This window comes from Podarcis gaigeae (genome assembly GCF_964106915.1).
Source record: "Podarcis gaigeae genome assembly, chromosome: 14".
NCBI classification, from domain to species: domain Eukaryota; kingdom Metazoa; phylum Chordata; class Lepidosauria; order Squamata; family Lacertidae; genus Podarcis; species Podarcis gaigeae.
Genome location: NC_139690.1, coordinates 7,510,644 through 7,533,799, shown reverse-complemented (window position 1 = coordinate 7,533,799; position 23,156 = coordinate 7,510,644). Strand labels below are relative to the sequence as shown.

At 48.4% G+C, this 23,156-nt stretch overlaps 2 protein-coding genes across 3 annotated transcripts in view; one reads left to right on the top strand and one right to left on the bottom strand.

The window, feature by feature from the left end:
- The first annotated feature begins 723 nt into the window (after positions 1 to 723).
- Positions 724 to 10,775, top strand: LOC310831782 (sodium/nucleoside cotransporter 1-like). The gene is made up of 4 exons (XM_083712970.1): positions 724 to 2,555; positions 2,790 to 2,888; positions 3,664 to 3,778; positions 10,573 to 10,775. Exons 1-4 carry the CDS (start codon positions 2,540 to 2,542, stop codon positions 10,700 to 10,702), a joined length of 360 nt encoding a protein of 119 aa, XP_083569096.1. The 5' UTR covers positions 724 to 2,539; the 3' UTR covers positions 10,703 to 10,775.
- Positions 10,776 to 12,903: 2,128 nt separating this feature from the next.
- Positions 12,904 to 23,156, bottom strand: part of ALPK3 (alpha kinase 3) — a 73,630-nt gene continuing 63,377 nt past the window's right edge. For both annotated transcript variants that reach the window (XM_083712408.1, XM_083712409.1), the window contains 7 exons: positions 22,083 to 22,210; positions 19,979 to 20,014; positions 19,034 to 19,308; positions 17,901 to 17,989; positions 17,026 to 17,240; positions 15,585 to 15,633; positions 12,904 to 13,937 (listed from right to left, as the gene is read on the bottom strand). In XM_083712408.1, coding sequence (XP_083568534.1) covers positions 13,595 to 13,937; positions 15,585 to 15,633; positions 17,026 to 17,240; positions 17,901 to 17,989; positions 19,034 to 19,308; positions 19,979 to 20,014; positions 22,083 to 22,210 — 1,135 coding nt within the window. In that variant the 3' untranslated portion in view covers positions 12,904 to 13,594. The remainder of the gene's footprint in view (positions 13,938 to 15,584; positions 15,634 to 17,025; positions 17,241 to 17,900; positions 17,990 to 19,033; positions 19,309 to 19,978; positions 20,015 to 22,082; positions 22,211 to 23,156) is intronic.

The window sequence follows — 23,156 nt, the reverse complement described above, 5'->3', positions numbered from 1 at the left end:
ACTGTAGTTCTGTAGTCAAGTAATGTGTGCAAAAATGCATGTTCAGTACCTTGGTTTTCACACAGCTTAGTTTTCAAACATTTTGGCTCCTGAACATTGCAAACCCAAAAGTTCAGTACCTTGGTTTTCAAACAGCTTAGTTTTCAAACATTTTGGCTCCTGAACGTTGCAAACCCAAAAGTGACTGTTCCGGTTTGCGAACTATTTTTGGAAGCTGAACATCTAACGGGGCTTCCGTGGCTTCTGATTGGCTGCAGGAGCTTCCTGCAGTAGCAAAAAAATCACTAACTGCAGTAGCAATGTGTAGTAACAAACTGAACTAAAGACTAGGGAAATGAGAAATGGAGAGAAACTAAAATGAGAGAGTCACCTATTCCAGTTGCACATCAGCAGCCTTGTGTGCGCAACAGCCCCATGGTTTTATAGTAATATATGCAGCCTTGGTAGCTGTGTACAGGAAAGCGATGAAGCCATGGCACAGGAAACCAACATGAAAACCCTGCACATCCCGAAGCTCATTGCTGCCTTCTGTGTTGGCAATGGAACTCCTGATTTACCCAAATCCAACAAGCCATTTTTCTTTTGTTCCTTGCTCGTTTTATCTTGGGTACCCAGGAAGTTTCCCTATATCAAGTCATCCAGCCCAGTATTGCCTGTTGTCACTGGCAGCAGCAGCAATTCAGGGTTTCCCACTTTTAAACTGAAAATGCCAGGAGCTGAACCTGGCATTTCTGCCATGGAAAACAGGGGTGGGAGACCTTTTAGGCTTCATGGGCCAAAGCTGACAGGTGTGTGGGGTTGCCCACACACCAATTGCCTCTAGTCGAAGACATCAAGTAATCTGGCACTTTGAAGTCCTGAAGTTGAGACTTCAAAGCACCCCATGCCGCCCCAGCATTGGGTGTATGAGGGCGTTCCCCAAGGGAACACTAGATCCAGCAGGCTTTGACTCTACCACCTATCTGCAAATGAATACCGTTTGCCTTAGAAAAGCCAAAGCCCACTTTCTCTTGCCAGTGCACAACAGAGAGTGCACTTAAAGGCTGTCAGTTGTGACCTGGTAGTTGCATCTCTACCTGCTCCATCCTCGATCATATATGACACCAAGCACCAGGCATGTAGGTATAGTTTGGGGAAAACAGCCTCATGGGCCAAATATGAATTCCTGGAAGGCCTGAGGCTCCCCACCCTGCTGCAAAAGCATTTGCTCTGCTCCTGAGCTAGTGTCCTCCTCCAGAATTACAAGGAGCCATGTTGCTTCTCAACTCTAACGCTCATCTGGGCACTGACTGAAGCCCAGCTCTGGTCCCAACGGCCATTGCTCAGGTGCTCCATCATCAGGCTGTTTGGGTTCTTGGCTCCATTTACTCCACCCAGGCAACAGACTTGGAGTAGGTGAAGTCTTCTCCATTCAGCACCCCTATTCCCCCATATTTGATCTTGAGTGCAATATTTATATAGTAAAACAAACACAACATTTATTCAGGAAAGTAATGAAGTTACATAGGTTGGGTTAGGTTTGAGAGAAACTAGGAGGGCTGTTCACAAACAGTCAACAATTAAAATGCACTTTCCATTATAGCACTTAGACGGCTGCCTTAAATTTGCACACGAAATAACTTTCAACCCGTTTGAAGGAAACCAATATTCCTCCTTTGCCATATTTGTTTCGATTCCTTGTCCACAGTCCTCCCATTAAGGGATGCTGTTTTGGACTCACATGCAATACAAAGGCATGGGTTTGGTGCAAACAGCAAAGTAGGAGCCTCAGAGTGAACCTAATGCTCACCCAGCCCTTGGATTTCCATCAGAAAAATGTGCCTTCATATTTCCCGAGGAATCACAGGGCTGGCCCCTCCCTCCCAAAAAAAGAGAAAATACATGAAGGATTTTGACAATGCATCCTGGGTAATCCATGTTTAGGAGGTAGGTAAGCTGTCCAAGTGAGGCAATGAAGGGACAGAGTTTGCTAGACTTGAAAGAAGCATATTCTGTTGTGTACGCTACTAGCCAGACTAGGGTGAGCCTTGCAGCTCCCAAACTCCTGGTGAGCAAAGCAAGATGGAAAAATACTATTTCTTGCAAAGGTCGGGGCTTCTACACGCCAGCTTGCCATGCATCTTGGTGTAGAGGCGGTCAATGTGGTGCCATACAAATGTTGGACTACAGCTCCCATCATCCCTCACCACTGGCCACACTGGCTGGGGCTGATGAGTTGGGAGTCCAACAAGGTCTAGACGTCACCCCTGATCGGTTGATCCAGAACTCAGAAACAAGGAGCAACCCCTCAACTAGCTAGCACTGAGTTACTGTATGCTCTTGATTGCATTGGGATGCTGATGCTGCTTCCCACAGAGCATCCCTGCGACAGGGCAAAGAGAGGGGCCGGTATTCAGTATGGCAGGAGTGATTGGCATGGGGCCACTTGTGCTGTTACAGCAGAACTGATCACATTGTCTCTCTTGTTCCCCAGGAGAGAGCGGAAATCATAACAACCTTTGCTCTTTGTGGATTTGCCAATCTGAGCTCCATTGGGATCATGCTGGGAGGCTTGAGTAAGTTGGCCATCCAGTGAGGAACATGTAGGCTCTGAGATCAGGAGGAGAAACTGTCCAGCCCATAGCTATGTCTCCAACTGCTGTGGCTTCCTGGAACTGCCTACCCCGGCTAGCACACTGGAGACACTTGGGGGGCTTCGACCTGGTGTGAACAAATCAGGAGGAAACCCCATATATAGTCACTTAATCCAGTTCATCCTGCTCATCCAGCTATTTTTTCTGTGTGTTAAGCGTCCATGGCACCACAACGCAAGGGTGAATTTTCCAGCATCGTTCCCCGGGCTTTGTTCACTGGAGCCTGTGTGTCCCTGATCAACGCATGCCTTGCAGGTAACATATGGGTGTTTGGTGGCAGAAAGGGGCCCAAGGGTTCAAGGAATAGGGGCCTATAGCTCTCTGGGTGTTATTGAACTCCCAGCTTGCTCAACCAATGGTTAGGGATGATGGGAATTGTTCCAGCATCTGGGAGGCCACAGATCCCCATGCCTGGATTAGAGGAAAGGGTCAGTTTGCCCTTGTCACATTCAAAATCAGGAGCAACAAGGATCCTGGGAGAACAAAAAGAGGGGGAAAGGAGAAACTAACTGTTGGAAATGGGAAAATGTAGGAAGCTGCCTTAATCTGAGTCAGACCATTGGTCCATCTAGCTCAATACTGTCTACTCTGACTGGCAGTGGCTCTCCAGGGTTTCAAGCAGGGGACATTCCCAGCCCCATCAGAAGATGCCGGGGTTTAAACCTGAGATTGATTTCCGCACACAAAGCAAATAGATGCTCTGCCACTAAGCTACCTCCATTCTGGAGATTATTTGAGAAGGGAGAGGTCAAACTAGATTCAAGGGCTAGGATTTATGATAGCCATACATGGAGAAAAGGGGTGCACTCAGTCAACCCCAAAGAACCTTGCTTGTCCCATCAATATGCTATGCAAACAACAATGCCATACAAAAGGCTGGTGGACAAAGTCACTCCTTTAGTGACAGCATGTCTCCCAAACATGAGTACCAGCCCAAAGACATGCAGATCTCCTGGGTACGTGCCACCAATCGTATATAACTCTCACCCACTTCCCAGCCTTCTCTCATGGACTCTGCAACCCACAACAGGTATCCTTTATGTGCCCAGAGGAGGGGTGACTGACTGCCTAGACTTCTTCAGCAAAACCAACCTAAACTCTACAAGCTACCCAGTCTATATTTGCTGCCAAGACTTGTTCACCTGGTGAGTGCATTCCTCTTACCCATTCCCCTTGCAGTGCTGATGTTTGCAAAAGCTACATGGCCACCTCCAGCCAGCAGGGGAAGTGGGAGCAGTAAGTTATAGGGAAGCCAGGAGATGCCCATGCAAGTGTGTGCAATATCGCCTGGTTGTGCCAGCACCAACGGAAGGCATAGCCAGACACCTGCCAAGGGCCCACAGTCTAGCAGGGGTTCCGCCAATCAGAGCTCCCTGGAGCTGCTACTTCTCTTCAGCACTGCAGGCCCCCTGTTTACCCACTTCTGACTCGGATCCAAGGGGAGTAATGATGCAAACAGGGAGCAAGAACAGAAGCAGGAACTGCTGCCAGCTTGCTCACTAGTTCTCAGCCTAACAAGCAAGCAGGCAGTAGCAATGGCGCAGAAGAGAGCAGCTGCCTCTGGTGACAATGGTGGTCGTAGGGGAGCAGCACCACAGAGAGGGAGCCCATTGAAGGTATCTCGCCTAAGAACCTCCCTGAAACAGGTAACTTGGCACTGCCTGGCTCTGTGCATTTTTGTGCTGGAGGCAAATATGTGGCGATGCTCTCATTCTGTACTGTCATCTCATTTGCCTCCTGGCCAGTCTTAAACCATCCTCTCAGAATGTTTTTTTTTTTTTAATGCACATATATTTAAATGAATTAGATGTGCTCACATCTTTTTTGCTTCTACTTTGGGGGCAAGCCAATTATGGTAGCTGCCTATTCTTTTGGTTGGGAGTGTGAAATCTGAAAGCACAGGAGATGTCCCTGGAAAAGGCAGAGAGGTAAACCTCTGGAAGCCAATTCAATGACACACCGTTGTTTGCCTTGGTCTCCCAGTCATCTCTTTGATGTGTTTAAAGGATCTCAAGAGAGCAGGTTTCCTGGAAGGAATCTGTTTCCAGACAAAGAGCTTTTAGCTGTCAAATATTTGGTACATAGCTCTCTGGTTCAATGAAGGTTTTTGGCAGGCCTAGCTACTGCCGAATCTCTATCTTTACAACTTAAAAGACCTGCTGTGTCAGACCAAAGGTCCAACTAGCCCAACATTCAAGAAGGTGGCAAACTACTAGATGACTCTAGGAAGCCCACTGGCAGGATGCAAGGAAAAGAGCCCCCCCCCCATGTTTCTAGCAACTCTTATCCAGAGGCACCCTGCCTCTGATATGGGAGGTAGTATACATTCATTGTGATTAGTTTTCCCCCAAAGCCTTATCCTCCATGAACCCATCTAATCCCTTTTGAACACTGTTCAAGTTGCCAACCATCGCTACATCTTAAAGCTTAAAATGCGGTGGCAGCAGCTGAATTCTGGAACGCAACAGCCCCAGAGTGCCTGATCTTCTGGATTTTACAGACAGAATCTCAGCTCAGCAATGAAGACGGTGGAATTACGTTCCAACTCTACACAGAGCTGGTCATGTAACAGAGTGACTCTCAGCAGGAAAGTGAAGCTTTTGTCCTTATCTCTTAGAGAAGCTGAGCAGAGGGGTTTGCTGTGTTCTAAAGTGGAAGATGATTCCGCACTAACACCATTTCTGGGAGCCCTATGGCTTCTTGCCACCCATTGACCCCCCAATGAAGTGGAGATATTTTTTTTCTCCAAAGAACAATCTGAAGGGGGAAAGCATTGACTCTTATGCCATTGCCTGCCTTGTGCACTGCTTGCTATCTTGAAGATTGAACCAATTCTTTTATTAGGGAAAAGAGAGTCTATGGCACCTTCCTGTCCATGGACAACTCCCTGTGAGAATGGCTGTTCAGGGAAGGCGATTTGATGGTGGACTGGTGCCTGCACACAAGAGACTGAAAGCCCTTAAAAACATGCAGCGAGGCAACATGCTGAAGAAAAGCACCCACTATTAGATGTAGGGGAGACAGTATGAAAGAGTAGTGCCTGGTACCAGAGCAGTGCTTCTAGGAATGCTACAGGCTCAGTCCCTTCAATGCTATGTGTGGGAGTCAAAGGAAACCCATTAGAGACAGGTCAAAAGATGACCTGGAGGGACGAGACACAGACATCAGACAGCACTGGGGACATTGTGGCTGTCCTCAATCCACAAAAATAGATTGAGGTTCAAACTGTTGGGTCACAGGCAGAGAAGCATCACAGCAGCTGCAATGCAACAAGTGGGGCTTCCTGCAATTCAGACTGAATCCCACACGTATCAAACAGAGTAGACGCACAAAGATTATGTACAATGACAACACAATGCAGCCAATGGGGAAATGCAACTGTTGTGGGAAACCAGAAAGACCTGTTGTGTAGAGTTCTGCAGTGGAGGCCACGGACATGATCCAAGACCTAGCATCAGAATTTTCTTTCCTCCGTTCAGAAAAAGAAGAGTGCTTCTTCCATGTGCAATGGAGATTTTACAAACATACTAGGATATTGTCATTAGTGAAGCATGCCTGTATGGTGAGCTGCAACCTGAGGTAGACTCAGCAGCAGGAGTAGTTTACATGCCACGACGAAGACTCCTCCTGCTGCATCATATAATCCAGCAAGAGAGCAACTTGAAATGCTCCACAGCAGTGATATCTCAGCATCAGCAGAAGCCACTGTTTCCTGTGTATACACCACCTTAGTGGGGAAGAAGTGATCAGGCAAAGTGCACTGACCAACAAAGGCCTAAACTCGAACACTGGAGAAATGCCACGATCCAGCACCTACGGTACATAAAACACTGCCAGAATTTCCTATCAAGAACTGCTGTGGCTTGAACTAGAAACCTTCCTGTCTGTGTAGAGCTGGCCCATGCACCAAGCCGCAGAACTGCAGATAGGAGCATCTGCCTAGCAATTAAGCATTTGTAGGCCTGACTCTTCCCATCTATACTGGCCATTGGACCCTCCTGGTCAGGAAGGGCTATAAAGAGCTTTCTGCTTTGGTTAGACCTTTGCCTGAGCAACAAGGCCTATCAAGCTCTGATATGTTTTTCACCTTTGGTCCTGACTTTTGGCTTGCTTTTCAATTCTGGCTTTGCTCTTCAGACCTGCCTTCTGGCATTGCCCTTTGGCCTCCTGGATTGCTCCTTCCTGCCGGCTCTGGCCTCAGCTCCGACATCTAGATAGTCCTTTGGTTGTGATTTCTGCTTGATTCAACTCCGCCTTCCCAGATTGCATCTTGGTTTCAGCCTCATAGCTCAATTGCTAGCTCCTGGTTCCCTGTCCCTGGTTCCTCTAACTTTCAAAAGCTAGAATCTTCTATGCTCTGCGGTACAAAGAATAGATTTTGGCACACATTACTAAATGGGGATTCCAACACACATGCAATCTCTGCAACTCCATTTAGTCACTTTGGGTGGCTTCATATGCCAGTGGGGTTCTGTCCAGCATTACAGAGGTCTTTCAGAGCAGACCTAGAAGGATGGAGTGAAAATAAAAGAAGAGAATATCCCCATAGTAAATGAAGGCAGTGCAGGATCATGGCAGGATATCAAACGCCTTTCCACAGTGATGCAAAGGCGAAGACATTAAACGGAATGCAGAAAAAAATGCAGGTGAGAAAGATAAAAGTTAACATATGATGGACAGGTATGGAGGCTCAAAAGACCCTCACACACTTGAGGCAACCTGAGCCATGCCAGCTCCAGCAGACATGAAAGAAGTGCAATACATTATTGGAATGTTTTGTCACCCAAGTTCTGTCTTCATTTGGCCGCCAATGTGACAACTTACCAGAAGGAAGTTCAGTAGGAATGGAGAGGTCCACAATACCACACATTCATTTCAGAAAAAGAAACGATTTGCTAATGCCCCAGTCTTGCAGGACTGTCAGACAGAACAACAAACAGACACTCCAATGTAATGCGTCTGAGAAAGGCCTCAGTTCAGACCTTTCACTGGGCCACCTAATGGCCTTTGTGAGCACACCCTACTGGAGACTGGACAGAGTTATGCCCAGACACAGAATTCCTTGCAATGATTTTTTGGAGTTTAGCAATTCCAGCAACAACCTATGGTCATGCAGTCAATGCTATCACTTTAGACAATAACAACAAAGCCCCCTCCTGAGTGCTCAAAGAGATTACTGTGCAATACTATGATGCCCACACTGATGACAGGTAGTTAGGAGACATTCTTAGCAAAGCATATACAGCCAATGGCAAAAAAATCTACAGAAAGGGGCAAAGACATTGAAGGGATCAATACATTGCACTATCTCCCAATATCAGCAACCAATATCCATGTAATTGAGGAGGCTACTGAAGAATACATCTAGGTGCACTGTTAAGGAAGCAATAGTAAAAGGATGGACTGAAGACACGAATCAGCTACCATCAGGAGCAGAACAATATTTCCTAATCAAAGCTGAGCTCACTGTGGAAGAAGGAATCTTTCATTTCAAAGCAGAGAACAGTTGTCCCAGCCTTCTTGCACGAGAAAGTTGAGAACACTTGGGCAGAGTGTGTTTACTGGCCAGGAATGAACACACACCAGGAATTAATTCTTGATAGCAGGATGTGACTCCTGTTGATCATGCATAAATCAACAACATAGATTCTTTCACTGCATGTGCTGCCCATAAAAATCATGGGGAAATGTTGGAGTTATGTTGCTCACCTTCAGGGAGCAGGAGTTATCTGGTCACATTGGATTATTACTCCCAATTTCTGGGAGATTGAAGGCAATTCAGATGCTAGAAATAAGGCAGTCATCAGTAAACTTGAAGGCTCATTTTGCAAGATTTGGTGTCCCCAACACAGTGTGTTCAGATGGGACTCAGTTTGCATTTGAGAACTTCAATTCATTTGCAAAGAAATGGGAGTTCTCCAGCATACTCACAACGTAATGGCAACACAAACTGCTATGTAAACAGCTAAAACAATTTTCTAGACAAGGCAATGTTATGAGACTCTGACTCCTTCTTAATCTTCACCCAAATGGTGTTGCCTATGACAGGAGACATTCTGCAACTAACAAGAGGAGGGTAATGCAGAAAAGAAATGGCCAGGTTACATACGCTTCAGGTTACAGACTCCGCTAACCCAGAAATAGTACCTCGAGTTAAGAACTTTGCTTCAGGATGAGAACAGAAATCGTGCTCTGGCGGCGCGGCAGCAGCAGAAGGCCCCATTAGCTAAAGTGGTGCTTCAGGTTAAGAACAGTTTCAGGTTAACAACAGACCCCCAGAACGAATTAAGTTCTTAACCTGAGGTACCACTGTACCTGGTCAGAGGATGGTGTCTCACATGGTCAAGTTGGCTACATTGTCCATTTGAACCAGTACTGGCTACACTGACTGATAGCAGCTCTCAGGAGTCTCAGGCAGAGCAAGATCGTCTCACCTATCCTGCTCCCTGGACCTTTTAGCTGAAGATGCCAGGGACTGAACCTGAGTTCTTCTGCATGCAGCGCATGTGTTTTGCCACTGCGCTATAGGCCTTCCGGATTAGATCAGACTAATTCAACTGCGTTGCCACCACTGGGAACTGCAAGTGTCATGGAGGCAGGGGAGCAAGTCTGCTTGCCTGCATCCGCCCAGCCAAAGGTCAAGGCAGCACACTTTTTAAAAATATAATTTTAAATGCGGGAGGGCCCATGAATGCATGCTGGTGAAGCCTTTCTTCATGGCCACCTGTGCATACATTTGCAACGATCTGTGCATTATATTCCGTTTTGACCCCATATGCTGCTTGTGGCGTAACTGTGGCCATTTCAGTGTCCCTGGAGGTCTTTCTTGTGAAGATGAGCATGACCAGCAGATGGCACCCATTTTCCTTTGAAAAACATTTATTGCTGGCTGGTTTGGAAGATTCAGCAAACCTGTAATAGTGAAGCAACATGAGGACCACAAGTTCCCTACTTCTAATCCAAGAGTCTTTCTCAGCCCTACCTGCAGATGCCAGAAACTGAACGTGGGATATTTTTCATACAAAGCATGTGCTCTATCACGCAACAATAGGGCTTTCTCCAAATGGCCACTGACATGAGAAAAGGAGCAGACTTTACAACCTGTGGCCACCAGAAGTGCCACCTGCTTTCTGAGTCAATGTCACAACCAATTAAAATGTTCACATCTGCCTGTACCTTCAGATGCATTCAAGACTTTCTTAACCGTGAGGTTGAGAAAATGAAAGTTGAAAGTTTTTGGATTCTTAAAAAAATGACATGTCGGCTGCAGTCCTACCCACACTTGCCTAAAAGTAAGCCCCATTAAACTAAGTGGGATTTATTTCCAAGGAGGCATGAACAGGAGTAAGCGGCATAGCTGCCAGAATTTGCAGTGAAGTCAGACACTGCACAACAGCATGACGACAATGTAGGTTACTTCCTCCAACACCATTTTTACTTCGTCATCTTTATTCCAGTAGTTCTTAATCAGAGCAACATGGTGGACTTTCCAGTTTCAGAAGATGCACAACTTTACCCTGACTTTTGATACTTGAGATGCGTATGGTTAGGACCCACTTGATTTCTGTAATTTTAATTTCTACTGGACTTTATTTTGTGCTTTAATTGTTGCCACCTGCCCTGAGAACACAGGATGAAGAGTGAGTAAATAAATAAAATAATAATAATAGCTGTTATTATTCTTATTCTTATTGGGCAATGGTGTTTTTTATTAAAGCACCTAAGCTAATGCATGTGTGCAGGAAAACCATTAGATGTGCCTCTTTGATTGGATATGAATCGATGGGCCAAGGTTGCAAAGCAGCCATGCTCTCACCAGGTCCCTTTTATCAAAATAAATGCTCTTGATTAGTGCAGGCAGATTAGAAGGATATTCTGGTGCTAGGAGACAGCAATTCTGATGCTGTTACTTTCTCATATCTTTTTCTTTCTTTCATAGCACCTCAACTGCAACAAATGGTTCTCTTTCTTTCTCTGGCATCTGGGAAAGCTTGGATGTTGGGACTTCGGCGATGTATCTGCAACAGTGCTGTGCTCACTATAATGCCACAGCCTGTCCCAAGCCATAACGGCTCTGGAGCACAGCACAAAAGTGGGTCTTGCTTGGACAACAAAGATGCAATAAAGTATTTATAGGAAGTGTACTGGTCTGATTGTGTGTGTCAAACTGCAATGCAGATCTGGGCCAGCAAGGGCAAAAATATCAGCGTCAAATGTAAGAGCAATAGGGGAAGGTGTCGGCCCTTCTCTAAAGATTCATTGAAAAATCCCAGTGAATTTTCAGGTCACATTGCCCACAGTCACGCCCAATGGAAGCAAGAGGCTGTTTTCTGGCATGTCCAGTGCAAGAGCTGCTGCCTGCTTCTCTGTTTTGTGATGTAAGAAAAGCTGGACAGGCAGGAAGAGTTGGGTGGCGAGACATTCACAAGATTTCCCAGCAATTTTGGACAGACTGTTCAGCCAAGAAGTATTCGCTGCTCTTCAGTCAAGCAGAAAGAGGATGTCATTATTTTCATGGCTTTTTGTGCTTTGGCTTCTACGAACTAACTTGAGTCTCCCCTTCCCTTAGTGACTTATAGTGTCGTCCTAAGCGTCTCTTCTCAGAAGCAGGTTCCCTTGAATTCAAAAGAGCTTGCTCTCAGGTTAAATGGGTAGAGGAATTGCAGCAATCCTATGAACACTCCCCAGCAGTAAGCACCACCAAATTCAGTGGGAATAACTTCTAAGTAAACAGGCATCAGCCGCCAGTTAGACCTTTAAAAATAAACTAGCATGCCTCCCATGTTTTTGTAGGGAAGATAGATGCTCTCAGGTTTAGTTTCCATAGTTTTACAAAAAGCTTGGAAAAGGACGTACATGTGCATACTCAGAAATTCAACAGACAGCTCTCAGTTGCTTTCATGAGTGAAGTACTTTCCTGCTCTCTTTATATTCAATCAGCAATTATTGGGCCACAAACCTAGAACTTCCCATCCAGTCCATCTCTCCAGAGAATCAACTTTTAAGCTGGGTCAAGGCAAGACGTCTTACAAGGTCGTTCCTGCAAAAGTGGCCGCCTTGTAGCCAGGATTTGGCCCATTGCTGCCAAGATCCCAGCTTCAACAGACACTTTGATGAGCTGCAAAACAAAATTCTACACTCTTGCTGCATGACCCAACAGGCTGGAGTCTTCTCCACAGCTTGAACTAACGCTGTTCTTTCGCTTCTACAACCAACAAGCATTATTGACACTTACTTATTACGCAAAATCCTTAGCAAAATTCTGGAAACGCACCATGTGCTGACCTGCAAAGGAAACCCTCCTTGCCAGAACCACCACCAGCTCTTTTGTATCACCCTGCGGAATCTTCCTTGCCCCTAAAGTAGATCTCAGTCTAGGCTTATTCCTAGGAAGGGTAAGGAAAGGTATCATTTAGTAGCAGGAATAAAGAGACCCGCATTAGACGTCAATGGATCAGAGTCAATGGTGAGAGGTTAGTCTGTGGCATCTATGTTCTGAATGTCTTCCTAAATGTTTTCGGTTTACTGCTCCAAGGTGTCCTCTCTGAATTGCCCCTCCACTAACATCTCACTTGTTGGATTTGGAGGAAGCTCAGAAAAAACAGTTGCACAGTACGAGAGGAAAAGGAGAAGCAGAAGTGCCATCGAATATTTCAACAGAAAGCGGGTTCCTTGTTAAGGAAGAGCCATTTCTATCTGACTAGGCCAGAGGTAGAAACTAGTGACCTCCTGATGTTACTGGACTCTCAAGGGGCACAAGTTCCCTGCACCTAGATTGGAAGGTCACACTTCTTCCATCTCAGAACATAACAACATGGTCAGTGATCAGGGATGATGGCAGATGAAACCCAACTACATTGTCAGGAGTAGCCAGACAGCAGAATGCAGCACAATGATGGGGACTATTTGAGGACAGTAGCAGCTTACAGACATTTGAAATGGCATCATCCATGGAGCCCAGCACTGTGATTGGCAGCAGTTTCAAGAGGATCAGATCTGCTGAACCTGGAGACCACGGGGAAAGAACCTGGGACTTTCTGCGCACAATGTACATGCTACACAATGAGACACTAATGGAAAGAAAGCAGCAAGGAGAGTCAAATCTGGGGGCTGAGAGTCTGTGGCCTTCCAGGTGTTGTCAGACTCCAATTCCCATCAGCTCCGACTGACAGGGCCAGTGGTCAGGAATGAAGAGAGCTGGCTGCCTCAGACCTGATCTAAACCTCAGTGAAGCCTAAGAAACCCCCCTTGTCTCTTCTAAACACATGAAACCACTTGACATTTTTATTGCCCTAAGTGCAGATCCAGGAAGACGGAACCATACCCCCCTCGGACACAGCCCCGTCAAGAAAGCTGATTCTTCCATCCACGGGGAAAGAATAGGGTGGGCAGACTGGCCAGACTGCGTGTCAAAGGGCTTGCTGTGGTGATGGGCCCAGACAATCATGGGGAAAGCAGCAAGCGACGGGTCTTCTGTGGGGAAGTGCTGGTGTTGGGAGACAAATCGGCAGGGCCCTCCCTGGAGCCAACAGAACACAGGGCCCAGCCGCCATTCTTGCCAGGGCTCCACGTCCCGAGGAGTTTAGCCCCTGCTTTTGGCTGCATCCTTATGGGACCCAGAGGAGCAGCCCATGTCCACAGGACATCTAGCGCACACAGCTGAGATGCCGCAAATGCACACAAGGGGTGAGTGGGGCTCTGAGTCCCACACAGCGCTGGTGGCATTGTGCATCCACACAGTCCGTCCTTTCCCCGATCCCTTCCCAAGCCCCCACCCCCGAGGGCGGTGTGTGGGCAGGGCCCTCTCTCTGAGGCGCATCAGCGTGGCTCCCTCCCTCACACACCATAAGCCGCACACACTGGAGGGGAGGAGCCACACAGGCGGGTACGTTGGGGGCAGCAGCAGCACCCCTTCCCCCAGGCACACACAGCGCACTTCTGCAGAGGGTCCCCGCGCCTGTTCACTGCAGCCAGCTGGCCTTGCCACTGTCCCCTCCTTTGGGCCTTGCTACCGACTGCAATTCTCCCACGTTTTCAGGGCATTTCCGGGCGCTCTTGGGGCTCACAGAACCTTTCCTGGAGGCCTGGGGGCTAGCCAGGCCTTTCTTCTGCAGCTGGGGGCTGGACTGGGCTGACGGGGCCTTCCTGCCCATTATGGGGCTCCGAGAGCCCTTGCCTTTAGGCGGAGGCTGGGGGATTTCAATGCTCTTCAGGCCCAGGAGATGGCAGAAGTGGTTACACTGGTGAGACGCCTCAAAGTGGTCAATCAGGCTGGGGGAGCAGCTCTCCTTGAGGCCTTGGTACCTGGCAATAAAGAGAGGATTACACACCAGGGCAAGCTCCCTCCCAGCCCTCCCCACCCAGCTACACAGGTCGGTGTGGAATGTCAAGAGAGTGCCGTGGGCACCAGCCGCAAAATGGCCGCCATGGGTTACGTGGCATAACACAAAATGCCTCACAAGAAACTGAGCAGGAAGAGCAAACACTCTCGTGTACTGTGTGGATTGTTGAGGGGATATTTATTGAGACCTTTAGCAGGTGCCATAAGATGTTCTAAGTATCAGGGAACTTGCCTCCCGATTAAGGAAACGATTCTTAATTCACAAATTCATATATAATATGAACCAAATATGCACATTAAATGAAAATGCCCAATAATGGTCCACGTATATGACAGTAATGCTCTTGATGCTTACTGTTTGCAAAACATTGTGAACAGAAGTATATTAGTTAAGGTATGCTATTTACATGTGGAGTTGTTCTTTTAGAGGTTGAAAGTTGCTTAAAAAAAAATCTATATGCATTTTCAGTTCTGCTGATGCCGTAAAGAGTATGTATTTCCATACCACAGATTTTCATATTGTTTTGTAAATGGATATAGATCTCCGTTTTACTACTGAAAAGACCTGTATCGGATGAAACACGTCAAGTATTTTATTATCAGATGTATTATTGCCGTGTACTACTCAGGGACAGTTACAATGATAATGGGCAATATCAAACGTTAGCCTGTCATACTCAGAGTAGACCCACTGGAATAAATGGACTTAAGTCACCTAAGTTCAGTTAGTCTGCTCTAAGTATGACTAACACTGAATATCACCTTTAGTCTCTATATTTTGCCGACTTAAAAGATGAGCTTGTGAACTAAGAATTGTTTTCTTAAATTGTATGTAGGGACTGCGGTGCTTCTGTTAAGGATATTCCCTTTTGAATCTCTGTGCACCTAAGTGCATAAATCAGTTCTTCCCCCTGAGCCCCCCAAGCCTGGATCATATAGCAAGCCACCAGGAAGCCGGGTTGTCCCTCTCCTTTGCTGAGCAATTGTGACCAAAAGCTTTATCTGGTCTCAATTCTAGGTCCACTGCATTCTAGGTTCCAACCACGCCCAAACCTTCTGCAGTGGTGGTGGGCCAGCTGTGGCTTTCCAGATGTTGTTGGACCACAGCCCTCATTGTCCCTAGCCATTGGCCATGCTGACTGGGGCTAATGAGAGTTGGGGAGTCCAGCAGCCCCCAGAGTTGCCGCAGCTCCCCCCACCCCTGGTCTACAGCAGTCTACAGACTCCAAAGATGGAGATGGAAGCCATAGCTGTTCAGGGTAGTGCCATAGGACGCTCTGGGAGCCCCATAGCGGGCATAGGCCTGTCAATTTGGTCAGGGGTGCGAAGCAGCCATTGGTGCCAATGACAGCTTCGTTTTCATTAGGGTTGTGGCACAAGGGAAAGAGTGAAGCCCCCTTTTCCCTGAACACCCCTGTTCCAATCTCGAAGGCCTGCAAGAACTCATGCCCCGCTTGCAGAATTTCCCGAGGCATCTGGTTGGGAGCAAGATGATGACTAGATGGGCCTTTGGCAACAGGGCTCAGGTGTCCCGGTTTGGCCCTCTGCCCTGCGGCATCAGGGTCGAGACAGATGCCCCCGACATGCTGCGTTGCTAGGTGGTCACTTACCCCTTTGTTTTGGTAGCAATCTTGACATTGGTGACCTTCCACTCAACTCCTGTAAGAGACACCCAACCTCAAGGTCACGGAGCAGATCAGCAAAGAGGTAAGCAGCCCCTACCTTTTGCGGAGCTAATGGGACCTGGCAAGTCTGGACTCCATGCTCCTAGCCCAGGCTTCCTCAACCTCAGCCCTCCAGATGTTTCTGGCCTACAACTCCCATGATCCCTAGCTAGCAGGCCCAGTGGTCAGATGATGGGGATTGTAGTCTCAAAACATCTGGAGTGCCAAGGTTAAGAAAACCTGTCCTAGCCCAACCCAAATCAATTCTGCTGCAGCGCTTACTGGGGGCCTAGAAGATGTAAACCCTAACCCAACCCTAGCCCTAACCCTAAACTCAACCCTAAGCCTACTCATAGTTCAACTGACATACAGAACAACAATGTTGAGCAGGGAATGGGACTGACTGCATCTGCTGGTCCTTCTTGTGCCCCTGTAAGGGACTGGGAGGAGGAGGAATGGTTGCGACCGCCTCCCCACCCTGACTCTTCCAAGGAAGAAGAAGAGGAAGACAGTACAGATTTACAACAGGGGTTTGAGGAAGGTCGCAGCTCAGAGGCAGATGAGGGGGGAAAGTTGGGAAATAATGGGAGAGGAGGAGGAACAGGCAGAAACAGAGCAGCAACTGGCTGACACATTGCCATTAGAAAGCATTCCAGACCCTCCATCTCCCAGAACCCGGCGAGCCTTAAAAGTAGGAGAGCAAAGAGCTCAAAGACAGAGGGCACGTAGCTGCACATTTAGAGGAGATGAATGAGGAAGTGGGAGAGACAGGGGTGGAGATTCACTCGGGACAACACCGTTATCCAAGAGGATGGGTTCTATAGCCTCTCTCTGTAAAGATTGAAATAAAAAAGGAGGGCGATAAACTTTCCCGTCTTTATACTTTCCTGGGCAACCAGCTGGGAGCTGCTGACAGCATCCTGACAGCCCCTTGCAGATTGACTACTGTAAGGGTTCCTGTTCACAAGCAGAGTTCCTATGCATGAACTGCTGCATGCACATCAAGCCTCTTATCACCTTGGACCCAATGCACAGAAATTGGGGGTGGAGGGGCGGACGGGCAAGACCATCCAGACCACCCCCGACGCGCTGTAGATGGAAGGCTGAACTGCTCATACTGTAATGCCCTGATGCAAATCTCTGGTGCCACTAACATTTGGAAGGTTGCATATATCTGTAGGTCACAGCAGGGTGTAACACTGCAGAGATGGAGATGGTGTAGAAGTGGGCAACCCAATGAATACCTGCCCCCTCTGGATACACTCCTAAAAATATGGCACCCAGAACTGGACTCCACACCCCTTGACAATTAACAGGGCATCACCCTCCGCCCCCACTGCCCCGAAGCCATTCCCAGAGAGTGAGGGGACAGGGACGTGAGCCTCACCTTCCAAGTCTGTCACCAGGATGTTGCCATTTGTCCACTGGTACAGCCAGTGCTGGAAGGCGCAACACTTTTGCCCAACCTCGGAGAGGCTGGCTGGAGCCAGGCCGCCATTTCTTCGCCCACAGTAGCACTCGAACTGGCCGGGCAGGTCCTCCTCCATGGTGGCATAGGGAATATTGTTCGCCGGGCGGTAGATCAGGTAAAGAGGGATGATTCTGTCAAAAGCAGATTCCCACTTTGGTTGGTGCAGCTACTCAGAGCATTGCAACCAGGTCAAGCGCTCCCACACCTGGACAGAGCTGGCATCAGGGGGGCAACTCTGCCAGGACGCCCACTAATTCCCAGCAAAGGAGCCACTGTGACCTCCAGAGCCTCCTGGTCCTGGTGTCAGCTGCTGCTGCTGCTGCCGCCTAGACACCTGACACGTGAGCAAGGAGCCACAACCTCTACTGGCATTGCCCCTGGTCCTTGGCAGCACTGCCAATTGGGTGCAGAAGGAGAGGAGGCAGCCATCATTCCTGACCGTGCTGTCTGGGGCTGATGGGAGTTGTGGTCCACTAATTTCTGGGGGGCCACAGGTCCTCGCTCCTGCTCCAGAGAGAGACTGGCTCCTTTCCGCCTACCTGCCCATTGTTCCTATCAGGGTATCAGGATTGCAGGGTTGGATTCAAAAACTCCGAGATAGCATAATTGGTAGAACATGAGACTCTTAATCTCAGGGTCATGGGTTTGAGCCCCACATTGGCCAAAGGATTCCTGTATTGCAAGGGGTTATACTAGATGGTGCTGGTGGTCGCTTCCAACTCCACAATTCTATGGTTCTATGAACCCTTTTCAGTGGGACTTGCTGACTGGGCTGCAGAGATACAACTTACTCAGGCACCGGACCAAAGGCAGGGATGGCTTTGGCCTCGGCAGCAAAGATCTTGCAGTATTCCCGACTCGAATTCTGGATCTTGCATTCCTACGGAAAGCAAACAAACAACCCTCCATGAGACTTTTGGACTTTGCAGAACGGAGGGGTGATACACTTGTGGACATAAAATGGGTAGGCCAGATCGGCAGGCAGAGAGGATGCTTAAGCAAAGCGACCAAAAACAGGCAGTGGTCTAAACACTTGCACAGCCTCTCCTGATTCAGATGGGATGGAGAGACAGATCTGGGTGGCATCTGCACACTGGTGACAATCGTCTCTGGGTGACTCCCCGTAGCAGTTGCATGTAGGTATTAAGCAACAATGTGTCAGGGACCGTGCTGAGGAGGGCTGCGCTGAGGAGCAATGGTGGGAGCTTCCCCCTGCTCCTGCTCCAGATCCCGAATCTTCTCAGGAGCAGGGGGACAATATAGATTTGGAACAGTGGTTTGCAGAGGGACATAGTTCAGAAGGCAGAAGCTGGGAAATACTGGATAGGGAACAGCTAGGAGAAGAAACAGTGGAAGGGAGAGGGGTAACAGATTCATAGTCTCTAGACAGCCTTCCTCCACCGCCCTCCCCAAAGTCGAGAAGAGCTCAGAAAGTGGCAGAACAGCAAGCAGAGAGGGGACAAACTCAGATTGCGAGATGTAGAAGTGATGTAGAAGGGGGTGGTACCCTTAATTGGGAGCACCGCCATTACTCGGAGATGTGTTCTTCATTCTCTTGCTGTGATTATTAAAGTTTCTAACTGGTGAGAAGACTCGTTTTCCTTTGTTCTGCTTTATCTACGGCCACGGGAGAGGAAGGCGATTCCCTGAAGCCTGACACAATGGGAGCAGAATGAAAGCTTCGGCGAACCCAGAAGCCATGAAGCTATGCAGATGCACCCCCAATGCTTTATACCTGGTAACAACCCTGCAGGAAAAAGTGGGGTGACTGCAAAGCAGCGCCCTCAACCCCCAGAGCCATTCCAGGAGGATACCTTGGCCAGGATTGAACCTGGGACCTTCTGCATGCTAAGCAAGGGCTCCAACTCTGAGCCAGCCAAGGCCATTTGGCAAGCAACAGAGCACCGAGTCTCCCTCTACCCACCTGGATGGTGATGTCATAGTTCCTCTCCACCAGCGTGTTCTCGCTGCGCCCACCAAAAGCGATGAGGTTGCGGACCTTGATGATGCCTGTGTGCCCAGACTCAAACACCGGCTCGAGGCCGTAGATGGCACGGGCACGACATGCCTTGCGCAGATAACCTTGGCCCACCTCCAGGTCCTCCATCATGATCCGGCCAAAGAGCTTGTCCCCCCAGAAGCCAGAGTCAGCCAGGCCTTTGGCAAACACCATGGGCGTCATCTCAATCTCCTCGCCAACTGCAAGAGAGGGAGAAGGTGTGGGGCTCAAAGAGTGGGGGAAGGAGATGATGCCCAACCTGACAGCACTCGGTTCTCGTGGTGGAGACAGGGATGGGGGGAAAGGTCCACTGAATGATCTAGGGGGCGTGACTTGTTCTTCAGCAACAGGTGGGAGGGACTCTCTCCTTGGCACACCAACCAGTGAACTTGTCCCTTGATGCTCAGATGCAGCTGTTGGGTGATAATAGGAAGCCAAGGGACAACAAGGCAACAAGACAAGGGACAAGGAGAGGCAAAAGGCCCAAGGGACCCAAGCCCAGCCAGGTGAGTGGATGAGAAGGATGTCCTCCATCAAGATCACCGAACAACATGGAGAGAAGAGGTGGGGAAGACCCAGCAAGGTATGTCTGGGTATTGTGGCTGTGGGGTCCATGGGGATGGAGATCTTGCGAGGACCAGGCAGGATGACTGAAGATGTGTCACTTGGAGAAATAAGGAAGCTGAGAGGCTCACCTCAAAACAGCACCCTCTCTCTGCCTTTCGCCCCAAAGAGGAGACCATCTCACTGATCTCTCCTACTCCTTTAATGCTAAACTTTGCATGCGACGGCGGCAACACAGCTGGGGCGGGGGTCCTGTTACCTGGAGGGGCACAAGACTTGCCATGCCATCTGCGGGGCACAATTTACCTTCTATTTCTTCCTTGGAGATAAATCCCGATAGCACTGGGAAGAAAGATAGAAAAATACACATTTATCACAGTTATGGAGACCCACATACATTCACACCATACACTGAAAGCACACCTTTTTCCTAAAGGATCCTGGGAACTGTAGTTCACTGCTCACAGATCTACCATTCCTCACACCCTTAACAAACAACAGTTCCCAGGATTTTTTGGGGGAGACACTGGGTGTATTAAAGGACAGCTGAAAAAAGGGAGGAGGAATCTTTCAGCCCTTTTAATCCAAATTTTAATCGTGGTCCAGCTCCCTTTTCTTGCTGGAAGGTCTGCGTAAGTCTAGCTTCTCTTTGCCCTATTTCCCCAAACATATTACCTGCTGCCATCCTCAAAAGCACATGTGTCTCTCGCAGCTGCAGGTGACACTGCTTTGCTCCCTGAGATTTTGTATGCTGAACGGCTTTCCTATATTCATGCATGATAACAATTTGTCTGCATCTTTTTCGAGGCTCCTGGCTGTGTGGCAGATTAGGACGCACTCATTATTCTTACTATTGCTTCATTTGTTTATATCCCACCTTCCCCCCATCCCCGAACCAGGACTCAAGGTGACTCACAAAAATTAAAACAAACAGGGATAAAACACAGAAAGCTAAAAATAATAATGATAAGATGTGCCATTAATGTAAGGCGGGGAATATGCAGGAGAAATGATTTTGAGGAGATATGGAGGGTGTTTGTAGAACTTATACTGTTAAAATGGAAAGGGGTCAAGCCATCACAAGAAGTGTTGAAATTTTGGGAAGTTGGATACCTACAATGGAATGGTCTCAGGGGTGGGGTGCACACTTTTATTCTTATTTATTTCTTATTATTACTTTGTCAAAAGAAAAAAGAAAATTGTAAAAAAGAAACAAGTATAAATGGCAGCTCTAATAAATAGTAAAGAAAGAAAAGAAAAAAGAAAGCTAAAAAAAACAACCCAGATAATGGTTTAATTACTTTTTATCTATCAAGGTTTGCATGTTCTTAGCTTTCTGTGTTTTATCCAGGAATAGAATAGAATCAAAACAATGTAACAGAATCAATACAATTCTAATTATAGAATCCTATAATTAAAATGATATGAAATCAAATCTAGAAGATCTAGCAAACCAGTCTAGTAGAAACAGCTCAGCACTGCTAAAAGCCGTTTCCTTAAAAGCAGCTGGCTCCCAAATACCTGCCAGAACAAAACAGTCTTCACCTGCTTGGTGGAAGGACAACAAGGAGGGAGCCTGTCTAGTCTCCCTAGCAAGGGAGTTCCAAAGTTTGGGAGCAGCCACCGAGAAGGCCCTCTCCTGTGTCCCCACCAGGTGTGGACTAAAAGCAAGGTGTCCCCTGAAGATCTCAGAGCTTGGGCCGGTTCGTATGAGAAAATGCAGCTGTACAGATAGCCTAAGCTGTTAAGGCTTTATAGGTCCTAAGGTAAAGGGACCCCTGACCATTAGGTCCAGTCGCAGACGACTCTGGGGTTGCGACACTCATCTTGCTTTACTGGCCGAGGGAGCTGGCGTACAGCTTCCGGGTCATGTGGCCAGCATGACTAAGCCGCTTATGGCGAACCAGAGCAGTGCATGGAAACACTGTTTACCTTCCCGCTGGAGTGGTACCTATTTATCTACTTGCACTTTGACATGCTTTCAAACTTCTAGGTAGGCAGGAGCAGGGACCGAGCAACGGGAGCTCACCCCGTCGTGGGGATTTGAAGTGCCGACCTTCTGATCACCAAGTCCTAGGCTCTGTGGTTTAGCCCACAGTGCCACCTGCGTCCCTATAGAGCACTTTTTGCACATGCATGCGCATGCACTTAACATGCACACCATGCTGCGCATTGCACTGTGTGCATGCGCAGCAAGCTCCCCATGAGAAGCCTTTGTGCTTCCAAGCAGGTGCATCAGCAAAAAGCGGCCCAGAGGACCAATGCCGTGATGTGCAATGGGATGAAGCCAAGCGCCTGTAGCTCAAGCACCCTGTCCACAGCCCCGGGTGTTCTCCTCTGCTGCGCACATCTTGCAAGGGAGCACTGCCTCCGAGGAGCAGCCAGGCCTGGCAGCAAGGGACAGACTCACCTTCCGCGCTCAGGAGGAAGTCTGTGGAGTCGGTGCCGTACTCATTCTGGATGGTGCACTGGTAGACCCCGCAGTCCTTGAGGGAGACCTGCACAATGGCCAGGGCCGCTTGCCCTTCGTCTCCAGAGCTGGAAGAGAGCCCACCAAGAGATGAGAGCAGGGCACGCTGCAAGGAAAATGGGTGCCTGTGGCCTTCAAGTGGTCACGAGACAGAAAGAGGGAAGGGGGACTGCTGCAGATCTTGGCAAGATCCTTGTCAGGCTTTGGGGAACAGGCATCCTTGGCGCCCGCCCCCGTGGCAGCAGATAAAAAGATCAAAGAAAGGCATGTCTTACCAGTTAGAAACTTTAATAATCACAGAGAGAGAGAACGCATCTCCTAGAAAAGGCGGTGCTCCCAATTAAGGATTACACCCCAATATATATATTGAGGAGGGACCCCAGCCAACAGGGCTGGTCCTCCTATTAGCCGGAATGAGGCAGCCATCTCAGGGAGCAGGTGAATGTGGGAATGGGGCGGGGGCCGGAGAGGACTGTGCTGTTGCCCTGAGTGTGGAAGTCAGATTCAACAAACAGTAAAAGGTAAAGGTAAAGGGACCCCTGACCGTTAGGTCCAGTCGCAGACGACTCTGGGGTTGTGGCACTCATCTCGCTTTACTGGCCAAGGGAGCCGGTGTACAGCTTCCGGGTCATGTGGCCAGCATGACTAAGCCGCTTCTGGCAAACCAGAGCAGCGCACGGAAACGCCGTTTACCTTCCCACCAGAGCGGTACCTATTTACCTACTTGCACTTTGACATGCTTTTGAACTGCTAGGTTGGCAGGAGCTGGGACTGAGCAATGGGAGCTCACCCCGTCGCAGGGATTCGAACTGCCGACCTTCTGATCAGCAAGCCCTAGGCTCTGTGGTTTAACCCACAGCGTCACCCGCATCAATTTCAGTTTCTCTCAGCTTTTCATTTTTTCCAAATTTTAAGTTTAATTCTCAGCATTAGTTTGCATTTTTTTTAAAAAGCCCTCAAGAATACATCAACATTGTGCTGTGAATTTCTTAAAAAGACCGATACTGATGAATT

Excerpts from the sequence above, each read along its gene's own strand:
- LOC310831782 (XM_083712970.1), top strand. Across the intron at positions 2,889-3,663 it reads GATCAACGCATGCCTTGCAG|GTATCCTTTATGTGCCCAGA; the intron begins GTAACATATGGG and ends AACCCACAACAG. Across the intron at positions 3,779-10,572 it reads TGCCAAGACTTGTTCACCTG|CACCTCAACTGCAACAAATG; the intron begins GTGAGTGCATTC and ends TTTCTTTCATAG.